General features: G+C 36.7%; 1 protein-coding gene across 3 annotated transcripts in view; it reads left to right on the top strand.

Annotated features, from left to right (window-relative positions):
- Nucleotides 1–22411, top strand: part of kcnd3 (potassium voltage-gated channel, Shal-related subfamily, member 3) — a 134089-nt gene that overhangs the window by 93916 nt on the left and 17762 nt on the right. For all 3 annotated transcript variants that reach the window (XM_060881931.1, XM_060881930.1, XM_060881929.1), the window contains exon 3: nucleotides 16262–16430. In XM_060881931.1, coding sequence (XP_060737914.1) covers nucleotides 16262–16430 — 169 coding nt within the window. The remainder of the gene's footprint in view (nucleotides 1–16261; nucleotides 16431–22411) is intronic.

The following is a 22411-nucleotide window of genomic DNA, read 5'->3' as shown; positions in this document are numbered from 1 at the left end:
CATTACATAATGATGACATTCAAAGATACTAACATACAGTAGCTGTTTTTTATATGTGACATTTTGTGTCATGCAGTGCAACAATTTTGTATCCACTTAAGAATAGGATTTAGCAGAGAAAATTCTTCATCTGGTGTAAACATTCAACAATTACATTTCACATACACTTCTCACAGACATATTATAGAAAATGATATCGCGTACCTGTCGCATCCAGGGCCGCAGCTAGGGATCCAGACCCAGATCCAGCCCAAAGGTTGCAACACTCACACTCACCTGACTTGTAGCACACCTGTTTCCTGTTTTCTCCCAATCCCGCTGGTTATTTAAACTGCTCACACAGCTAGGCAAGGGTTTACCATCTGTTTCCCAGGTTGACCTTTTCGCTTTTCTATGTTTTTGATGCCTTTTTTTTTTTGCTCTGCTCAGCTAGGCTTGTTTTTGTTTATAATTTTGTATGTCTACATGGTTTTTTAAAGTTTAGGGTTACATCCATCTGCCTACAATTTTTAACACCATCACTGGAATAATTTATGTCCTCAGATATTAATATGAAAATGACAGTAGTTTATTATGAAGAGTTAACAGACAAAAAGGTTTTAATGTTTTACTTATAAAAAAGAAGAAGAAGAAGAAAAATGACAAATGTTACGACTGACCCCGCTCTCCCCTACTAAAGCTGCAATTATACCAACTGCTAACGACATTTCCCATCTGATAGCTGAATGGCATCAGTGGAAAGATGCCTTTAGCTTATTACTAAATCTAAATTTTATTTATTTATTTATTTATTTATTTATTGCCTCTGCATTCATCCAGAAATCATTCATCCTTTTGTTCATGGTAAAAACAATGAAAGGGAGGGAGAGAACAGAGGAAATTGGACTACACAGAGGACTAAAAGACTGAAGCCTATGGGAGAATTATGAAGAAAGAAAGAAAAAAGAAGAAATTGACATGAGCCACAGAAATAAGACAGCAGAAGGAGGAAAAGCGAGCGAGGGGCATTCTTGGTTTGCAGAGTGCGCTGGGATTAGAGTACGGAGGTCTGGGCTTGATGAAGCTTTCCAACATGAAACTATTAATGTCCATCTGTGAGATCTACAGGCCCTGGGCAAAGGAGGCTTGGAGCCAGAAACAGAGGCCCACACACACACACACACACACACACAGGCTTTTGATTTACTCTATTTTATCCTCTTGCACTCTGCCAAAGAGCTTGTTATGAGCCTGGTGTTGGCCTGAAGCTTCTCTTTTGTGGCTTTTTAAATAGCCTATCAAAAAGAACTTGACAGAATGCACTCATTTTATATGTGATATGTGGCACAATTCTCATGCTTGGAGCAGTGAGTGATTTCGACATTATTATTATCATGTCACATGTGTGGCAAAGAAAGGGAGACTTCACTAAAAGTGTGTATATGGGCCTTGGTCTTTTTTTGTATTCTCTCACTCTTGTGTACAATAATCTTCTCATGTTAAATCAAAAGGCCCGGTTTATCTTTCACTTGATTCATTTATCACCTGTGTGTAGGCTTACTCAGCGCTGTTCCTGAACATTTGGAGATCCTAAATGATTGCAACTTGACATGACCAACCTCTTGTTCTTACAGGGCCCTCTGGTGGCTTGGGGGATCTGTTTATACCCCTGTACTTATCCTATAGCCCTGAAGATTTATTTGGATTCTGTTGCAGGAGATTAACACTAGAATTACTGTTTATGCTGGTCTAGGTTGCATTAGTATATGACTATATGATAGCTTAGGGCTAATGGCAGGTATACATCTCATCTGGAAACAGAATAATGCTCATTACACCATTTTTATTTTCTGTTGAATCAGATGGGTCAAAGCTGTTCACTGAATGTATTCTTTATTTATTAATTTTTTTGCAACATAAGGTGTTTAAAAATAGCATCATTTTAACAGCCCCCTACTATGAGGAAATTTGATTTGCTTGGCCAGTGATACATGTGGCAGCTGTTTGTCATCCCCATATGCTCAAAAGTTAAGATGAATAAAAAGCACAAAGGGAAAGATGTGGGCCACTGAGTTTCACTTCCAGTTCTGCTAAATGCAAATAAGACTTTTTTGTGTATCTGTAACAGAGTTGATCAGTGTCAATGACCATTAAAAGCCAATTAGGAAACTGAAACTCTAGTTTGATTGGTCAAACTGTTCTGTCCCTAATTAGGTTAAAACTTACCACTCAGTTGATTTCAGCATTAACCCACATCTCCATTCAGATTAGACTGGAGATCCCAGAGATTTGAGGGTATTACCTTACTATTAGCCAGACAGACATCAGAGACGAAACCGATCTCACTCTTAAAGCGGAACAATGGGAGTTCTAAACACAAGAGATAGGAATCTTATGAATTAGTTATGAATTGGTCTGAATTAGGTTTTGGACTGGAGTACAAGTATATCAATCAGCAGCATATGACCAAAATAGGAGGTTAAAAAATCTAGGTGTAATTTACTGTACATTTATAATATATATACACACAATGCATTAGACAGTTCTTACTTTATAGATTTTAAGAAGGTTAGTGGAATGCCACAATTATTAGTACTCACTTGCTATCCCATGCTTCTGATCATTTTTCATACTCTAATCATCAGCTATGCATGTAACCAAATAGAAATATGGAATCTAAGGCACAATTTAAAGTTTTGTTTGTTTGTTTGCTTGCTTGTTTTTTAGAAAACTTGCCAGAACAGTTCATGGGGTAACTGGTTGAGAGTAGAGGTAAGCATTCAATAGGTCTGAGAAAAGGGTATTACTTTCGCAAGGACATGTTTAAGCAGTAAGATTTAAAACTCACAGAACAAAGAGCACTTTTTTATTTACATTTCTTCATTCATTCTTAGTAAATTATGCTAGTAATTCATAAGAAAATATCACACACAGGCACAACCAAAAATAATAACTGTATGAGGGATGTAGCTGAGAGCAAAGCACACTGAGAGTGCTGGCATTTCTACCTCTGGGATTTTCCCCCAGTGATTTGCAGTGTATATACTGTAGGAGCACAATGGTCAGCTTTATATTTTATTTAAAAACTCTTCTAGTTCAAGCTATCAAATACATACATATATGGATATTTACATATCTTTTTTATATTACTATATCTTTGAAGAGCTATAGTGTCATTTCATTATGCCCTTATAACCCGTTAAAGGTGGGGTCTGTCATTTTTAATTAAGTATTATTTGGTAACGTTTTCTCATTCTAGCAGTTGGTAATAAAACAACATCCATCTAATCTGTACAGTTCAAAAAGCTCTGCCTCTTGCACCCCTCAGACATTCTTGTCTAGACACATGTTTCAGAAGGTTTAGAGGGAACACTGCAGAAACAGGATATGTTAATTAGAATTGGAAAGTTAAAAAAAAAAACAGCATCAGCTAACTTTCATGAAAATTGCTGATTTAGTTTTAAGATCGTTCACATCCTAACAGCTGTATGTTGTCACTGTGCCATTATATTCTGTCCCATGTGCGACTAACCACTTGCCTCAAAATGCTTTGTCACCTGCTTTATAGTGTGTTTGTGTGTGTGTGTGTGTCTGTGTGTGTGTCTGTGTGTGTGTGTGTGTGTGTGTGTGTGTGTGTGTGTGTGTGTGTGTGTGTGTATGTATGTGTGTGTTTGTGGAGCCACATGAGTGTGCTGGAGAAGTAGGACAGTCGCCTACTGAAGGAAGAGACAGAAAAACATCTCCAGAGTGGTGGTGTACCAGTGGCCTAGTTTCCCATGCAACCTACTTACAAACTTCAAAACAGAACCAGGCAGCTGAATTCAGATGAGCTTCCAAATCCACAAGGGGCATTTGGGGCTGAGTCCATGCCGAATGTGTTTTATGCAAAACCATGCCAAATGTCCCGTAAATGGACAAATACAAAATCCTTGTGAACATCCACTGCTCTAAGTAAATCCCTACAGGTCCTTTAGTGTCTTGGTAAGTTTTTATCTTTCAGCATTTGAGTGTTTGGTGCCAGAGAGCTGTGCACCTGTGGGGCTGCATTCCCTTATTTAAATCCCTTGGGTTATTCAGCCTAGATTGAGCTTATATGTTTTTGTCACATTAAGCTTCGGAATACTGAGACGTCGCACCTTTAAACATGCCAATAGTCAAAGAAATACACTGTAGCCTTTGTCTGGCTTCCAGCAGCAAAGATATAAACCTGCTTCTGGAAGAGGCAGAAGCTCTAATGTAATAACATTAAAACATAATCTTTGGCTTTCATAGCCAACTTCTTTCTCCTGAGGGTGGCCATTTATTGAACAGTAGTGCTTTGCTATTGTTCTGCATCAACTGCAATGGATAGTATAAGTGATTCCACGATTGTGTGAAAGCAAGTGTTTTATACATCTGTTACTCCAGTATGGCACACTAACACACTGCAAGAGGTGGAAGAAGAATTGAAGAAGAGAAGGAGAGATTGGAGAACGTTAGGCAGAATGAGCAAGCACGAAAGGGGGCTGAAAGTTTCCACTGTAATAGTTGTGTTGTGTAACAGCATGAACGAGAGAACCATAATGTGTAAGGGTGATGATAATGCTAAAGTGTTAAACAATAGATTTTCCCTCTAAGAACTGGAGGCATTAGTTTAGCTCTGCTCATTAACAGAAAGCACACGAGGAGGAGAAACATAACACACAGAAAGATGACACACATAATGTGTAACATATAGTTTACATCTCTACAACATCAGAAGGAGCATTTAGGTCATGGGCATGACAAGCTGCAAATACGAAATAAAGCAACACACAAGATACAGTGTATTTTCACAAAGTTAGCTAGCTAGCTGATATGAGCTAACCTGACAGGAATACTGAGGAGATTTTCAAGTCATATTAAGGAATATTTCTAATCTTCACTGTTGTTGCTATCTTTGAGGCTAAAGTGAGCAAACCTTACAGGATTTCCCGTCAGAATTTTAAGTTATAGATTTTGAAAAATTAAAACCATTACTTAAAATGCTAGCTAACATGAGCTAAATTGATTTTTCTGAGAATAATTTTAAGTCATATTTATAATTGTTTATAAGCATTACAGCTTTGGCTAAGTGTTTTTCTATCATATACGTCCTTAACAGGGTTTGTGAGAAGAATTTTAGATTGTTCTCACAGATGTTAATGTTAACTAACATAAGTTAACCTGTAGATCTATGAGAAGATTTGTAGATATCTAAAGAAAATGAGATATTTTAGATCATATAAAAATATATATTAATAATTTTCAACTAGCATGAGTTAATCTGACAGTGTGTTGGAGATTAGATACATATGATTTAGAGTTTAGGATGGTTAGCATAAGATAATTTCTGATAATATTTTAGAATATTTTCAATTTTGAATCAACGCTTAGACAGAAAATACTCGTGTGTATTTGAGTGAACGTATCATAGCACTACAGTCACATCAAGAAACATGCACAAACCCTCTCACTATACTGGAAAGTGTATCAAAGCTCATAAAAGCACAAAAGCCTACCATATATTCACATATAGGTGAGTAAAGGTGATTTATCTTTGTCATTATAGTGAAAGTAATTAATTAATATGTTTGCTAACAATACTTGCTGCTGGGATTAAATATTAAAGTTGTACAATTACATATCTAGCTGCTGCATTGCTACATTTTGAAGGTGTACTGGATGTAGTGAAATAATCAGTGAGAAGGAGTTGATTATCAAATATAATTTCAAATGAATCTTTGTAATGAAGCATGCTCTGAAAATATAAGGATATGAGCTCAAAGATATGCCAAAAGCCCATTCACTCTTTTCCTGTTTTTGCTCACCAGAACACTTTCTTCTACAGCTGATAAGTAAATTGCAATCTTTGGAAGACAAATGTTCTTTGTTTAGAGGTTTTCAGCCTGTTTTGTTACATGACACCAATACACAATCAGATAGAAGCATGTTTGGGTGCAGAAAAAAGAAAAGAAGAATGAAAAGGGGGGATTGAAGTCTATCAGGAATCTCCATCTGTCAGCTAAGCACTCGGTTCTCCTTTAGGCTGTCAGAGTCCTGTAAGACCAGACCTCTCTCACCTGACAGCGTAGTGGACAGGTCAGAGATAACCCACATGCTGGCACAGACACACTTGAGACACATACACTTTTTTTGTAGACAAAGGAATGTGGACTAAGGAAAACTTTAGTAGCAGGTTGGCAGTCGCAGTAGTTCTTGCTCAATGGTTATGGCTTGTGATTTAATTTGTAAAGCATTAGACATGCAGTGAGACCATACCAGGTTAGTGTGTGGTTTAGTTTGCACTAATTACCACTTCTTTGCTTGGCCATGTAAATGTTAGCATTGGTCCTGCTTTTTTTGTATGGTTCCTCATGCAAATACCTCTTACTCTATAGCTCTTGTCTGTGTGAACCATATGGTTTAACATAAATTAGTTATTACCAAAAAAAGCTATCACCTATCAGTGCTCGACTCTCAGAACCTTCCCTAGATATCCAAACAACTGGCCATCTTTAAATGACGTCCGAAGACCTACCTCTTATTAAAACACGTAAACTAGTACTTATTTTTCCTGTTTGTTGAACAGAGTTTTAGGTTGATGGTATCCTAAGTCTGTAACCTAGAGAACCAGTGTTAATGTATTCATTTGAGACTTCAAAAAGGACAATTGTGGCGCTCTGGATAAGGGCGTCTGCCAAATGAGATAAATATAAATGTAAATTAGCGTAGTGTGTAGTGAGGTTTTTTGTTTTGTTTTTTAAATCTCACTTTGACTCTAAAGCTCCTTGCTGATTTAAGACGATGGCTTCTCTTTGTTGCTTTTTCTGTTGTCAAAAAGAAGGATCAAAAGGTTTCTCTCAGTATAGACATCATGCAGATCTCAACCTTTCTATGTGCTACACCTGGGAAATGGCCTGATTAACACTGAACCTCTCAGACACTGAACTCATGTTTACAATTAAACTGTGCTATGTGAATTCGTGACCTGAAACTCTAGAGACTGCACTTGTCAATATACTGTACATACAAGTAACAGGCTTGTTAGAGAATAGTTGTGACTACATTGGAAAAAACATAACCTAATGGCTCAGATATTTTTTAACATTGTAAATAAATTGACTGAATTCATAGATAAACACTAACATCAATGCTAACATCAATGTCAATATATTATGTAAATATATCTATTCATAATTTATTTTATATTGAATTCCTGCTTCACGCCCAGTGCTCCCAGGATAGGTTCTGGATCCATCATGATCTGCTACAGTGTTACTTAATATATATCAATAAAAGAATAAGAACTTTGTGGGAAAATTCTCATCAGATCAGTGCAGTTTTTAACCTTGCACTCCTATGTGTTACTATCTTTAGCTGTATAAAGATTTGCATCCAAACAGACTAGTCTAGCTACCACTGCAAATTTGCCCTTTGCTTCAAGTTTAAATGCTATGTTGTATTGTTTCATGTATTCTATCTTAAGAGTGTAGTTTGAGTTTAAGACGTACGGCAGTTTCAAAAGGGAAAAATTGTCTGGACTAATTTGGACAAAAATGTACCACCTAACAAAATCAGGTTCTGTTTTTTAACTGAATACTGGATTTCCATATGGTGATGCCTGGTGGTGGCAACATCATGCTATGAGAGTCAAGTGGCAAGGATGGTCAGAATTAAAGCAAGGACACTTTGAGCCAAATACACTGAGGTCCTGAGTGCACACAACATCAGACTGGGGTAAAGTTTTACATTTCTGTATGACCGAGACGAGTCTCTGTCTGTCTTTGAGTGGTCCAGCCAAAAATTAAGGCTTGAACCACACAAAACATTTGTTGAGAGACCTGGAAATGGCGGTCTGCAGACACTCCATATTCAGTTTGAGCTTTAGAGGATCTGCCAGGAAAAATTGTTGAAGTTACACTTGCTGCCAAAAGTGTTTCTACAAGTACTGAATTATGGGTCTAAATACTTATCTAAATGAGAGATTTCAGTTCTTGATTTGAATACATTTGCAATCATTTCTAAAAAAAAAAAAATAATAATAATAATAATAATAATAATAATAATAATAATAATAATCTGCTTTTGCTTTAGGATTATGGATTGTTGTGTGTAGATTAATTGCACAAAAAAGTGCAATTAATCTATAACAAAATAAAGTATAAAAAAGTGAAGGGGACTGAAAACTTTCCGAACATGCTATATATTGTATACAAAAATCTTTTTTTGGCAGGGTGGATTTTATTTCCTTATTTTATTTCACTCGAAATACAAGAAATGTCTGTCCACCTTTGTGCCTGAGTGTTTAGTAACCGTCTGTATAAACACACAGAATCTACCCTCTCAGTAAACAGTGTTTTATCTCAATGTGGAACATAGAGATGTTCTTTACTGTGTCAGCCATAAATGATCCTATACAGAAATAAACAAACACACAAATAATAATTCCTGTTTCTGATGCTGCTTATCATAAGGTTTATTTTGGTAGCCACTCACCTCATGTTGCACTTTTCCTCGCTCTCATTTCCTTTTTTTCTGTCTCTCTTTCTAATGTAATGGTGATGAGAGACTTAATGTAATAATACACTCAATAAATATAATAATAATTGAGTGAGTGGTAGGAAATGGGCTTCCCTGATCGCTGCCTCTCCTTTCCGTCCATGAATAACAGACCACACTTACATAAATATACCCGTTCTATCTAGTTTTTAGTATTGAAATTGAGTTAAAGAAAATGATTTTAAAATGTGGCAACATTTATAAAGAAAAATGAAAAAAGTAGGACAGTTGTTTCCTAATATTTCCTACAAATTATTTTGAAAACATTTTAGGAAAAGAGTTTATATGTCCCTGGTGGTCCAGTGGCTCAATCCAGCCCTGTCTCTGAGGGGTTAACTCTCAGTACTGGCCTCAATTCCAAATAAATTGGGAGTGTTGTGTTGGGAAGGGCATCCGGTGTCAATCCAATGCCAAAATGAAATATGGCAATGGGATGATCTGCTGTGGCGACCCTGAACAGGAAGCAGCCAACACTCAACACATAAAGATTTATGTCAATAATATTATTCAATTCAATTCAACTCAAATTTATTTGTACAGTAATTTTAACAATTGACATTGCCTCAAAGCAGCTTTACAGAACATAAGAAACATAATACAAAGGTTTACTATTATACAAAGATTAATATAATACAAAAGTTCAAGATTAATATTAGACTTATATTTATCAGTTGTATAAAATAAGATAAAATGAGATGAAATAAGGGATCTGGATGAGGGTGTCTGCCAAATGTCATAAATATAAAAACAAGTTAAAGCAGCATGATTGTAACATTGCATAAGTAAATTGTAACACCGTTCAGAAAACACTGTACAGGGAAAATGTAATAAAACTGTCAAACATTTCTTTCTTTCTGAGAGTAGCTTGGACAATGTTCATTTTGTTCAATTTTTTTCACATTTCATTTTTTATATAATACTATAGTACATTGTTAGTATGTTTTCAGTCTAATTCTGATTTTAAAAAAAATACCTTGTAAATTGTTTGAGGATGAACAATCCTGTTTTCTCTCACGATGCTGCCAGCTTTTCACTGCTCTTAACAGTCTGTGGCCCCATGAAGCAAGATACTGTACACCTCTAACAGGTGTTGCAATTGTACTGCAGGTTGCACCCATGTTTCACGTCTTCATGTAAACAGAAGCAGCAAAGTCTGAGAGAGAGAGAGAGAGAGAGAGAGAGAGAGAGAGAGAGAGAGAGAGAGAGTTAGTTGAGAGATAAGTTTACACAACAGCACACATTTCACCAACAAGGAAATAATATAAGAAAAAATACCTTTACATTTGAGGTACAATTGTGTTGGTGGTGGAGAGAGAGAGAGAGAGAGAGAGAGAGAGAGAGAAATTATGTTGAAGAGACAATACTTTATCTTATAATCCAGTTTAAATCAGGCAGCAGTTCATGTCTAGGATTAAGGTGCTTTGTTAATTACGGTGTTTATTAATTCTCACATTTCTAAACTTGAATCTAAGAGTATTTTCAAGAGCAATGTAATGACAATGTACCATCTCTATATACACAGGAAGAATGTCAAACCTTAACAGTAAACACTATGGAGCAGGGAAGCTGACAACAGTATTTGAATATGAATATTTCATATATTTGAGTTATCGTCATGTCATATTACATTTTCAGTGGTTAACTTAATATGCGTACATTTTTTTGCTATTTGCTTTGTCTTACTTGGAAACTTGGAATCGGGGATTCTCAGGGAAAGGTCGGTCAGAGTGAATAAATTCAACATTTAGACAATGCTCAAGTCCATGAAGAGACTTAGAGAAGTGGTACTTTAAGTGGTTGTAAAGTTTAGGCTCTACTGAAATAGCTGCATTCCTGTTAAGCAGCTAAATTTAACTGTTAATATTAATAATCACTGGCAAGCTGCCTTTAGTGTACTCATTAAAATGATATATACAGTACTGAGCATGAAGTGTTTAACATCAAAGTTTAAGAAGAACTTTTTTTTCTTTGCATCCACTGGCTAATTAAGCCTTTGGCCTAATTTACATAAAATATGTATTTTTTTAGTACCAAATTGTTGATTTTATTTTTTAGCCAGTAGTTTTTAAAAATGTAAAAACAATTTAAATATAAATTACACAGCAATTTGGGGATTGTATTTTCTGTAATGTATATATATTTTTAATATATATACCTAATATTCAGAAACATTTTTGCAGCTCCAAAGCTCTATGAAAAACCTGTATCCACAAACCCACTAGAGACCTCTGTATGTATCTCTACCCCTTATATGTATTTCTTCTCAGATAGGTGTGGTTTTATTGATTTGTGTGAAAGTTTCATCAGATGAAAATATACTGCTGTTATGAAAAATGCACAACAAACTACGCTTGGGGGGTCATGCCTTATTACACCATAGACTAGAAATGAATTTGACACATAGCATATTGAGTGCTAGAAACCACAATTATCTACCTTCAGTCCAGTTCACTTAATCAATTGACATCTGGCCATGAGGTCCCTCTGGTCTTGAGCCTTTCTCCCAATTAATTTTAAGCAGATAGAAAAAAAACTGCAGAGTTGATATAGGACTGAGAATCTTTGTCAACTCTAATATAAGACACAGTCGAGAAGTCAACTCCGCCCTTATTATGGATGAACAAGTGGTTTTATGAAATGTAAATCGTGGCAAAACAGACGTTCAGTTTCAGTAGGCATGGGTGGACATTTGTAGCACCAACACCAATTTCTATCCAGCCTGGGTTGATTTATTCTGCACTGGTCAGTTGAACCTATCCCATTCCCTTTATCTTTATCTCTTTACAGTTCTAAAACACTATAGAAATACTTGGCCTCCTTAACATTGTCAGACTGTGCCCTTAAAACCATTTTGTTTTCAACATTTTCAGCACTTGAATTATCCAAAGCCTTCATTAAACATGTTAAACGCTACTAAAATCTGTGAGGTTTTAAAAAACAAAAAACAAGCACAACCTATGATTACGTGCTAAATTCTGAAATGACTAATTATATGCTGTTGTGTTGTTGCTGTCAAGTTAAAAATAACCTCAGTTCTGTCCCATTGGTTATTTTGCTAACTAAATTAAACTTTGCAATTTGTTCAGGGCCAGTGGTTCTGCTGGTTTAACATCCATACGTGAAAATTTCTGGTTTCAACTGTTTCTTGGTGTGAGTTTGTTTTCGCAGTAACGCATACCCACACACCTCTGTTACTAAAATGTGCTGGAACTCCATGAGATTTAGTTCAGCAAAGCATTCTTGGCAGATCAGGTCCATTAACATTCATTACCTCTCAGGAGAGAGGGAGAGAGAGAGAGAGAAAACAGGGGCTACTTGAGCTGATGATAATAAAGCAGGTCTGTGTATCTGAAAAGCATAATAGCACAAAGATCATCATTATTTTGCAGGTGCAGTGATAATCATTATCATGTAGAGATTTGGGGAAATGAGCCAGGGAAGAAGCTGAACATGATGATAGTGTATCTTGTTTTCTGTCTAACACCCCACCCCTCACCACACCCACATGCATATTATATGCAGCACCTTCAAAAAGGTGTATTTGAAATGTTCTGTACGAGATGTTCTGTCACACTCAACTCTATATTAACTAACCTCTACCTCGGTGCTAAGACTGATATGTAATAAGCTTAGGTTTATAGTTCTATAGAGTATTGCCTACGTCATTTTTTGCTTGCAAGTAATGGTAATGTGGAAAGCCTAAAGAATTTACTACTTAACAAACATTGTATTTTGAAACAAGAGGAGAAGTTTCATAAACCAGGTAAGTGCTCAACAGAAATTGAAGTAGTGTAGTGGTAGTTAGCTTGGTTAAAATATGTCTGTTCAGAACGCTTTATACACAGCTTATTTACAGCTTATGTACACGGCCTTATTTACTGTCAGACATTCAGATGAGCGGGCAGAGCTGACCGTGGTGCTGAACTCTTCTTCAGCCTCCTTTTTCTCTTCTCTATTCTCATCCACTAAACATCATCTGCCCACCTACTGATTCATTCACATTAACACTGGTGAAACATCAGCAAATTCCATTTCTCCTCTTCTACTTACGCTGCAGATTCATTCAGTTCATGTCCAACAGTTCTCAGTAGTGCTCTCTGTCTTTCACACAATCACTCATCCTCTCACTACTTTGGTGGTAAATGTAACTCAGTGAAGTCCCCCGAGTGAAAACTCACAGTGAAAACAGCAGCTTTTAGTGAACTAGTCAAGAAAATGAAATGTTCATTTTCCCTTCAGTCTGACTTTCTCCAATCTCTAACCCTGTTTGTAATGAATTAAATTTATATAAATTTTTATTACTTAAACCAAGTCTGTGATTTTTTTTTTTTTTTTTTGGACACATTTTTCTCTTAAAGATAAAAATCCAAAATTGTAAAAAAAAAAAAAAAAAAAAAAAGAAAAGAAAAGAAAGAAAGAATGAAAGAAAAAAAAGGAAACTTTAATTATACAGATGAGATTGGTGGCCTCAGAACACATCAACATAATGTGACATTGACCAGCGGTCAATTTAGTACCACTGCGCTGAAGACACTGCTGATGACAAAATTATGGCTGTCATTTAATTATTATTCACATTTCAGCACAAGGGCTTCTACGACAATTCGAAAAGCCACCAATATGACAGTATACTTTGGCTGTGGCCAATATTTCCATGTTTGAGACCCTGTGTTTTATGCACAAAATTTGGAGGTGCTGATTGATCCCATGATCAGAATTGAATCATGGAGCTTTATCATATTCAGAGACAGTTATCTGGCTGCTATAGAATATGAGCAAGATCACATTTTATCATCTCATACATTGTGATAGATACCCTAGATCATCAGTTCTTTATGAAACTTTTAAAGATTTATAGAGATTTATATTTTAAGATTTTAAACATATAAAAAGTTAAGAGTTGAAGGTGAAGGTTTCCTTACCAAGCTATTTTGAGAACTTTCTTTCTTTTTTATTTATTTATTTGATTTTTAACCCGTGTGTGTGTGTGTGTGTGTGTGTGTGTGTGTGTGATGTAAAGTGACTGAGTCAGTTTATTGTGGGTTTGTATTCAGACATGAATCACGCATCCCTTTGTTTGGCTGGTCTGAGAGACACTACAGGAACAACAGCATCTCCCACAAAGAGCTACACAAGTGGAGCAAGGACACAGAATGAATAGAATGTGTGCGAGTCATACACACACCAACAATGACCTCTTCCCGGCACTCAACCCCTCGCTGTACTGAGGGGGAGAGAATTGCCCTGTCTATAATCATTGGCTCTGAGCTATAGTTCACTGACACACACATACTGTATGTCTATAGTTGAGGGAAAGCTGTTCACTATAATGCTCTTTCCTCTAGACCAAACAGACTCTTGTTTCTTGCTATTCCACATGTGAGGAAGTGTTCTATTTTAAATAACAAATTATACTGTATGTCAGGAAATCTTACACAAAAAGGACAGAAATTATAGTTTAATGATTGATGTCCAAATGACAAAAATTGTTATTAAAGTAGTGCCTTTTTTAAAGTCCATTCATTTTTAAAGGTGCATCTCCCAAAAAAATTCAAAAGATGCTTTGGTCCAGAGAATAGATGAGTTTTGTGTGAAGTTGCAAGACGTCGATTGTAAATAGAACTCATTCTTTGGTCAAGCTAGCTTTGTGAAAAGAAACCACTTAGTGGAGAAGTGATGAGCTCGCTCTTTTTTCTCTTCCTCACTGTGTATGTCTTTCTTTCTCTCACCACTGCTCTCATTTTTTCTTTTTTTTTCTCTTGGTCTTGCTGTGTGTCACAGCAAAGGTTAATCATAATGCCTGTGGAGAAAGTATGAAAGAAAAATAAAAGGAGCGAGGTGGGGTGTAAAGATTGCGAGTGACAGAAGGACACAAAGTGTCTGACATAGTTTTGTGTGTGACAAAGCTCATTTTGTATGTGATCTCAATTCCAGGAACTTAAAGAAAACAGTTCAAATGTGCACTTCTGCTTTTAATGCTGGTGCATCTTTAAGACTCTAAGGCCATCAGAGAATAAACATAACTTCTTCATTGCTCATAAATAAAACTGTATCTCCCTCATTAGAATTGTTGTTAGTTTGGGTTCCATACACCGTGACTTCTCAGCAAATCTCTATTTCTTAAATGTGTCTGAAGTGATTCATATGCTTTAATCTTCATGAGGAAATGAGTCACGTCTGTTCATGTTTGTGTATGTCTGATTTTTAGTGTGATGCTGATGAATAAGCTTGCATTTTTGTTACGTCATAAGGATCTGGCAGGGTAGATAAAGATGATATTTCTTTCTGTGTCTTTCTCCCAAACAAATCATTCAGACCATAAGTCTCTGCTCTGATCTCTCACCAGCACTGATATTCTGTATGCATGTGCATTTCGCTCATTTATTTCATTAGTTTTCTACTTCTTTTATTTCATTTTTTTTGTTATGCATTTTCTCTACTAAATGGATATAATGATGAGCAGGAACAGGGTATGTTTTTGTTAAGAAAGCCACTCATCCAGTCATTGAATAGATCCCTAATATGTATAAAAGGAAAATGAATTGTATTATTCATTAAAGTTAAAAAATACATGTAAGAGATAATACACCTTTAAGGAAATGATTTCTATTATAAAAGAGAGAAACACCTGTGCGTCTTTCTCTTTTGTTTCTGCTGCTTTGTTGTGTTTCAGTGTTTGAAATCATATTATGTCCAAGGTTTCTCAGAGACAGGACAAACAAAAGCACAGTTAACCGTCTTAAATAAACATACTTTCATTATTTTTCAGTTCTCAAGATGATTTCAAACAATGCATATTAATGTGTTTCTGTAATTCAAGTCTCATAACCACACACATCATTCTGCCACTTTATTAGTGTACACTTCATTTATACAATTATCCAATCAACTACATGGCAGCTTCACAGTTCTTAAACTCATGCAGGTAGAGGTTAAGTGCTTCAGGTAATGTCCGCATCAATCATCTGAATGGGAAAAAATGTCATTTAACTGTAGCATGTTTGTTGCCATGATGCCAGATGGGCTGGATTGAGTGTTTCAGAACCAGCTGATCTCCTCAGATGTTCATCGCTAGCGTTAAAATAGAAATAACAGGTTTAAGGGCCTTGCACAGGGGCCCAGCTGTGGTAGCTTGATAGACCTTGGATTTGATCTCATATCCTTTATCCAGTGGTCAAACACAAGGCAATGTTCGACTCTCCATGTTTTTGCCTCCTAATGATAGTTCCTTATCCAGATTCATGACTTTATACATTGCCCTGCTTCGACATGATTGACTCATTGGATAATTGCATTAATGAGTCAAGGTTTTATAATAAATAACCAAATAATAAATGGTATTTAAAAAACAAAAACATTCAAAAACCTGACTTGCCATTAAACATGTGACAAGATTTTGTGACACACTACATAAAATTGCAAACACTGGTTGGCTAGTCATCCGAAATCAAAAAATTCCACATGAATAAACTACTGTAGGTGTAGTGTGTGGATTTTTTTTTTTTAGGCATTCTGTCTCTTTGAGGATGTGTGTGTATGTGTGGTGTGTGTTGAGGGTGGGGTGATGTATGTTTGTGTGTCTATATGTGCATGCATCTGTTTAACTGTGTGAGTTAGGGCACTGATCCCCAGGGAGACAATCTGTAGAAACAAGCTGCACATGTATTAATGCCAGAAATCTCTCTCTCTCTCTCTCTCTCTCTCTCTCTCTCTCTCCCTTCAGGTATGGTGATATGGTTCCCAAGACAATTGCAGGAAAGATATTTGGCTCGATCTGCTCTCTCAGTGGTGTGCTGGTGATCGCGCTGCCTGTCCCTGTTATTGTCTCTAACTTCAGTCGAATTTACCACCAGAACCAAAGAGCAGACAAGCGACGGGCACAGAAGATGCAGGTCAGTGTTGCACTCCCTCTCCTCTGGCTAGCGTCCAGATGCTACCAGGCTTCCTGGCACCCAGACAGCCACGGCAACTCTATAATGCGCTTCTTGTGATTGGGCAGCAGGTGTGAGAGAGCTGGCCTTGGTTGGGCCAGAGCCAGGTGTAGCTAAAAGCTTTACGCCATGAATAACTATAAAAAAAATCGATTTCAAATATTTATATAGGAATATTAATAAATGTGTTTTACCAAATATAAAGTGAATGTTTTCATTTCATTTGAGAACAATAGATCTCTTCTTTAACACTTAATATGATGGTCAGCTCGATGTAACAAGCTAGAACGTTCAGTCAGTGAGAATAAACCACACCTAAAAACATTTACACAATAAACCTTTATGTTAAATGTTATATATTTACCAGATCTTTACTTGTTTGGCATTAAACCCCCTTTAATACACAAATGAAGAGATTATTAAGAAATTAGTAGAAACCAAAAATGAGTGTCTGGCTAAGCTGTATAGCACAATATCAGGACTATATCACCTGGTCATTTTAAGCCAGACATAACCTTTTGGTTCAGACAGAAAGAACATTTCATTAATTTCTAAAGAATACAGTAGGCGGTGGAGACGGTGATAGAGTCATGAATTTGAGGTTAGTTTGCAGTAGATGAGGCAATTATGCATAAGAAAGTTCCTGGTAAGTTGAAACTTTTCACACAACTGTGTGTCATTTACAACACAAATTAAATGTTCACAATGTGAGGAAATTTGTTTTCAAGTATAATATTAATGCCATATAAGAGTATGTTTATATGTAAGTGTTCACAAGGTAAATGTAAAATATATATATTTATAAAATTGTCTGAATATTAAAATATATGATGGAATTTGAAAATGTTCTGTGAATATTTAATATTGAAGCAGTTGTCATAAATCTTAGAAAGTTTCACATTCTTTTGAGATACGACCTGAGATGTGCTCTGAGTTTCAGAAACGATAGTATTAGTTTGTCTTTAAATGATAGAAACAGGTCATATTCATTTGTTAACACCACAACATGAGTGGCTTATTAAAGATAGATAGATAATTAATTGACACACTTTTACATATTTAAAGGTCATTACTATTTTGTCATTAAACCATCTTGAAAAACAGTAGAAAAACAGTTCAATATCTTGACATGACAGAATTGTCGAATAATTCTGATATCTCAACGGGTCAGTTTAACTCGAAACCGTTTGAATACAATTTGGTTCAAGCAGTAGTAAAACCTCTGTTATTTGATCTGAGAGCTTCCTCTCCACCTTATTTCAGTTTTTTAAGATCTCATTAGATAGTGTAGATGTGACAGAGTTGGGGTCATTATATTAACAGTGACAGAGACTTTTTAGTAGCCATTAGGCAACAGGCGGTCACTCAAGCATTCGTTAATGAGGTTAAGAACGGATATTTGATTAGTAACGCCCATCATCCCCAAACACACTGGTCAATCAGCACTGTCCTGCACAATGAGGACCTTTTAACTAGCTAATCAGTATCTGTCTCTGTGTTCTGCATCTCTGGCTCTCATGAGTCAGGAACCCTGATACACCAAGGCCAAAGGTTACTGTGAATCTCACATTGTCATGTTGAGTGAAACCTCCATTGTGGTTGCTATGGAGACTGTAACTGGGGTTAATACCAATTACAACAAGTCTGCACTAAACACTAGAGGATCACTTTTATTCAGTAAAAGCCTCCTGATGTTTGAAATGGTCTATCCATCATGAACAGGCTGTTGTGTTTAAATCACATTTGTTAGTTTTTGTCAGATATGGGTTCATAATTATCATTCATGTACACAATTCTTTTCCAAAACATACAATGTGGTTCAAACGACTTTTTGTGGTTAAGAGGGAATGATCTTATATCTTACATCTGAAGAACCTTATCTTTCATAGAAAACATGGCAGAGAACATCTTTATGTGTGTGTGTTGTCTTATGTGTGTAGGCATGTGTGGGTTTGTGTATGCTGTGCTGAGCCTCGGTTGTTGGTGTGACAGATGTTTGGCTTTATCCAGATGAAGATGGCTAATAACACAGTGTGTTCCCTTGTCTCTGGAGTGTGATGAATAAGAGTATTAGCTCTGTCATTGCCTTGCGAGTCTCTCCACATGCTGCTCCGCAATGACACACACCAGACCACCAGCCGTCATGTTAAGCAAACACTCCGTGGGGGAACTCGTTCAGTGACAGTGAGGAGGCCCACAGCAAAATCCATCCTTCCATCCAACCATCCTTCTCTCCCTCTATTCTCCTCTCTCAAGTGTTTATTATTGCTTAATTAAGTGTGATCTAATTGCCTGTAAAATCACCACGGGCCTGTCTCCCTCATTTCCCATTCTCACGTGCAGTCTAATGATTGAGTCAGTTTTACTGTAGATTAGTTTGATGATAGACAGCACAGCGTGACAAATGAAGAAAGCGCTGAAAGGTTGAGCAGAACACAGGATGAAGAGTTGCAAACATAACCTCAAAAGACACAACAGTAGATAATGGATACTGTAGTATAATGAGTCTGATTGAGAATGTATTAAGAATTGAAAATGTGTTAAGAATTTATTAAGGCTGAGTGTGTTAATAAGTGTTCTTCATAGAGCTAAAAAAAAGGTATTGTTTCATTTTGTTGTTGTTTTTGTTAGTGTAGTGTGAGTTTTTGTGATTAACACATCATGGAGGGCTGCAATAAAATGATCGGCTTAAAAGTCCCCAAGAGAAAATTTCCTTTTTTACTTGCACGAGCAAAGACTGAAGTTTATGCAAGTGTATTTACATAAGATGTACAGCTGTAATCCATCTGTAACAGTGCATAAATCCTCACTAGTTATGCAGTCACATGTTTAGTTCCACAGGCATTAGAAACACTTAACATTAAAGTGGGTATAACAATGGTGCAAGTGGCACCTCTGTCAAATATTACGCATATTAGACATTAATAATGAGTCAGATCACTTTCAAAATGTTATAGGAACCACAAATAAGTGTAGACATGTTCATAAAAAAAACTTTTGTCTTCACTGGCTGCTGTTACAGAAGGTGCAAAACTTCATTTTATAAATTTGACAATGTTTTGCAATCTCTTTAGAAACTGAGACCTATTTTTTAAAAACGTTGATAAAACAATGCCATTGCTGTGTTTTGCTTTTTAATGGTATAAACACAAACCAACAAATATAATACCTTCCATTTAGTCATATTCATTTCCATGCATTAGCACTGTTCCCACAGTGATAAAATAATCTATTAGTATAGACATTGCCCAGTAATTATTTTCTATTACTCTGTCTGTCTTGTACAGCATTGATGCATGCAAACATTCTAGATGTTCCTCACAATGTTTTAACACTGTCACTAAAATCACAAGCCCTAAAGGATCCGTTTTTATCCATCCCTCATAATGCATCACTGCAGGAGTTGTTTATTGTCATCCCTGCATGACATGTAATCAGCTGTACATCAGAGATACTAAGAGAAGACTGGCTGATCTTTTTTTACAAAATGCCTTCGTACCATTAAAATGAAGGATTTCTCCTTTCCAGTGGCAGAGGCACTTCAGCAGTGATGTATATGACAGTAATGACATCTCTGTTTGCCTTGCTAGTTGTTGTTATGAGAGCAATGAAGTGGGGGAAAATAGCTCATTTTCACTCCTGGAACATTTGATCCCTAAGAAATGAAGGTCATGTTTTGTCTGGGAAATGAAGGTCATTGTCTACGACAACAGCAACAACAACCATTTTGAATATCATTGGTCTTTTTTTCAAAATATCAATGCTTTCACTTCCTATAGCATCAGAGGCTCTGTGTGATTGTTGTTGTTGTTGTTGTTGTTGTTTTTTTTAAACCTGATGCGAATATTCTAGCTTCTCATCCCCAGCTCTCTTTATAGCTACATGATGCCTCCCACAGGCTATTGTTATAAAAACCCCATAACTGCACTAGGCTATTCCTCTAACAGGAGTGTGAATGTTTGCTTTGCTGTTGACTACAGTACCACAGTGCACAGAGGGCTAAAGTAAACTTCTTGCTCTGTGTCATGCATGCTAATGAGGCTGCTCTAAGGCTCTATTACTCTATATTAGTATGCGTCTCTGCATTGCGCATTGCTTATTTGTTATGCTATATTAACCAATGACGGATGCTGCATTAGTGCTTAACGATGTGTTAATGTTCCCACTGCAGCACAGATGCTTCATTAGCTGACCTGAGATCAGTTTGTAATGTGCATCAGGAGATCCTGCAGACAAAAAGTTTTGAACAGTGTTTTGAAATATCTTATGAGGTGTCTTTGTTTGTATACACTGCAATCTTAGGAAAAAGATACCTTCAAGCGTTCTTGGAGAGTTTCCAGAAAGCTTCCAAAAAGGGTTCTAACGAATGTTTTCTGATAGGTAGACTTTATTTAGATGGAAAGCTGAAGAACCCTTCTAGCGTTTTTTCTAATAAAGTGGAAATAGAATTGGGATTCATTATTATTTTAGTGTAGTATATATTTTGTGTTTTACAACCACATGTGACTGTAAATTCCCTAATCAGTTCAGCCTTAACTAATAACAGTGAAAGCCTTTTTCCCAGCCCTCTGAGTTAACCTTCAGTCCAGGAACATCTGTGCTTACTGTTGATGAGGGAAATGGGAGGGCGGAATGAGCCGGAGAGGCACAGCGCACAATTTCTACAAATAGCTTTCCCAGATGTAGCTGACTGGCTGGGCACTGATGTGCTGCCTTGTTTGTTCCTGCTGTCACTTTCAGCAGACGACCTTGTATCATCTCACATGCCTGTTCAACCATACTGCAGAATACACTGCAACGAATACTGTACATTGTAGTGCTCCATATGACCACTATGACAAAAAAACTTTTTTTGTTATGACCCCAAGGTAATAACATAAAATATCATTTAAATTACGACACAGATGTGGGTATAGGGCCGATTCAGGGTCAGAATTGAGACCAGCTAGTTGTACAACACCAGCCACAAACAAAACAACAATAAAAAAATTACCGATTTTATGGACTTTGACAAACGTGAGGTTTAGAAAACAGCAGTGCTAAAGAGTAGAATCATAAACTAAAGTACAGGGAATGGCACCCAGCCCTTACCTAAGCCCTTCCTGTCTAGCCTGGTAGATGTCTTTCTATGTGTCGTCAAATGTAAGAGCATGCTTTTGCTTACCTACCCAAGCCCCTTCAACAGCACAAGACAGCACACACAGTTGTGGTGGAACTCTCGCAGTAAACACACTCTTAAAATACAGATCTTCTTCCGGACACTCTTCCAGAGCAGGGTTCCTTCGAGGTGGCTCCTCCGCTTAGCGGCCTGGACTGGGCAAATGGCAGACTATGTCACACTCCCCCAACCAAGCTGTAGTAACAGGGTCATGGCACCAGTAACAATACAATACGTGCCGTGACACATAACATTGTGATTCTCTCAGAAACACAGTGATATGCTCCAGTAGTCCAATATGTTCCAACCTGTTACTCGTTTTTGTAACTGCACTAAAATGTGCTTATTTGAGAATTGACACTGTTTGGTTTTTTTAAGTAAGGGAAGAGAAGGTGGACCAGATTGTCAGTCTTAAATGTATAATTTACCAAGCAAAAATGTAGAAATTCAGAGAGGAGCAGGATATTTCTTTCTCTGTCTATGTCTCTCTAAATGACAGAGATGGGGGCAGGTTTTTACATATCTGTGGGGTAAAAGGCTTCACAAAGATAAGAATATCTAACAGTTTTTACCTCGTTAAGATATTTGGATGGTCCCCATGATGCAAACTGCAGCTGTACAAAATAAGGTTAGGGTAGGATTTAGGTGTAGGCATAGTCTTAATTAACTGCATTAATAATTGTCAGTGGAAGGTCCTCACAATGATAGCAGTATATGTGTGTGTGTGTGTGTGTGTGTGTGATGTTGACATAATGTACGTGGGTGTTTTGGCTCTTCCATTAGT

The sequence above is a fragment of the Tachysurus vachellii genome, chromosome 11, assembly GCF_030014155.1.
Source record: "Tachysurus vachellii isolate PV-2020 chromosome 11, HZAU_Pvac_v1, whole genome shotgun sequence".
Classification (NCBI taxonomy): domain Eukaryota; kingdom Metazoa; phylum Chordata; class Actinopteri; order Siluriformes; family Bagridae; genus Tachysurus; species Tachysurus vachellii.
Note: the sequence above shows the minus strand (reverse complement) of the source record. Positions and strands in the feature narration are given on the sequence as shown.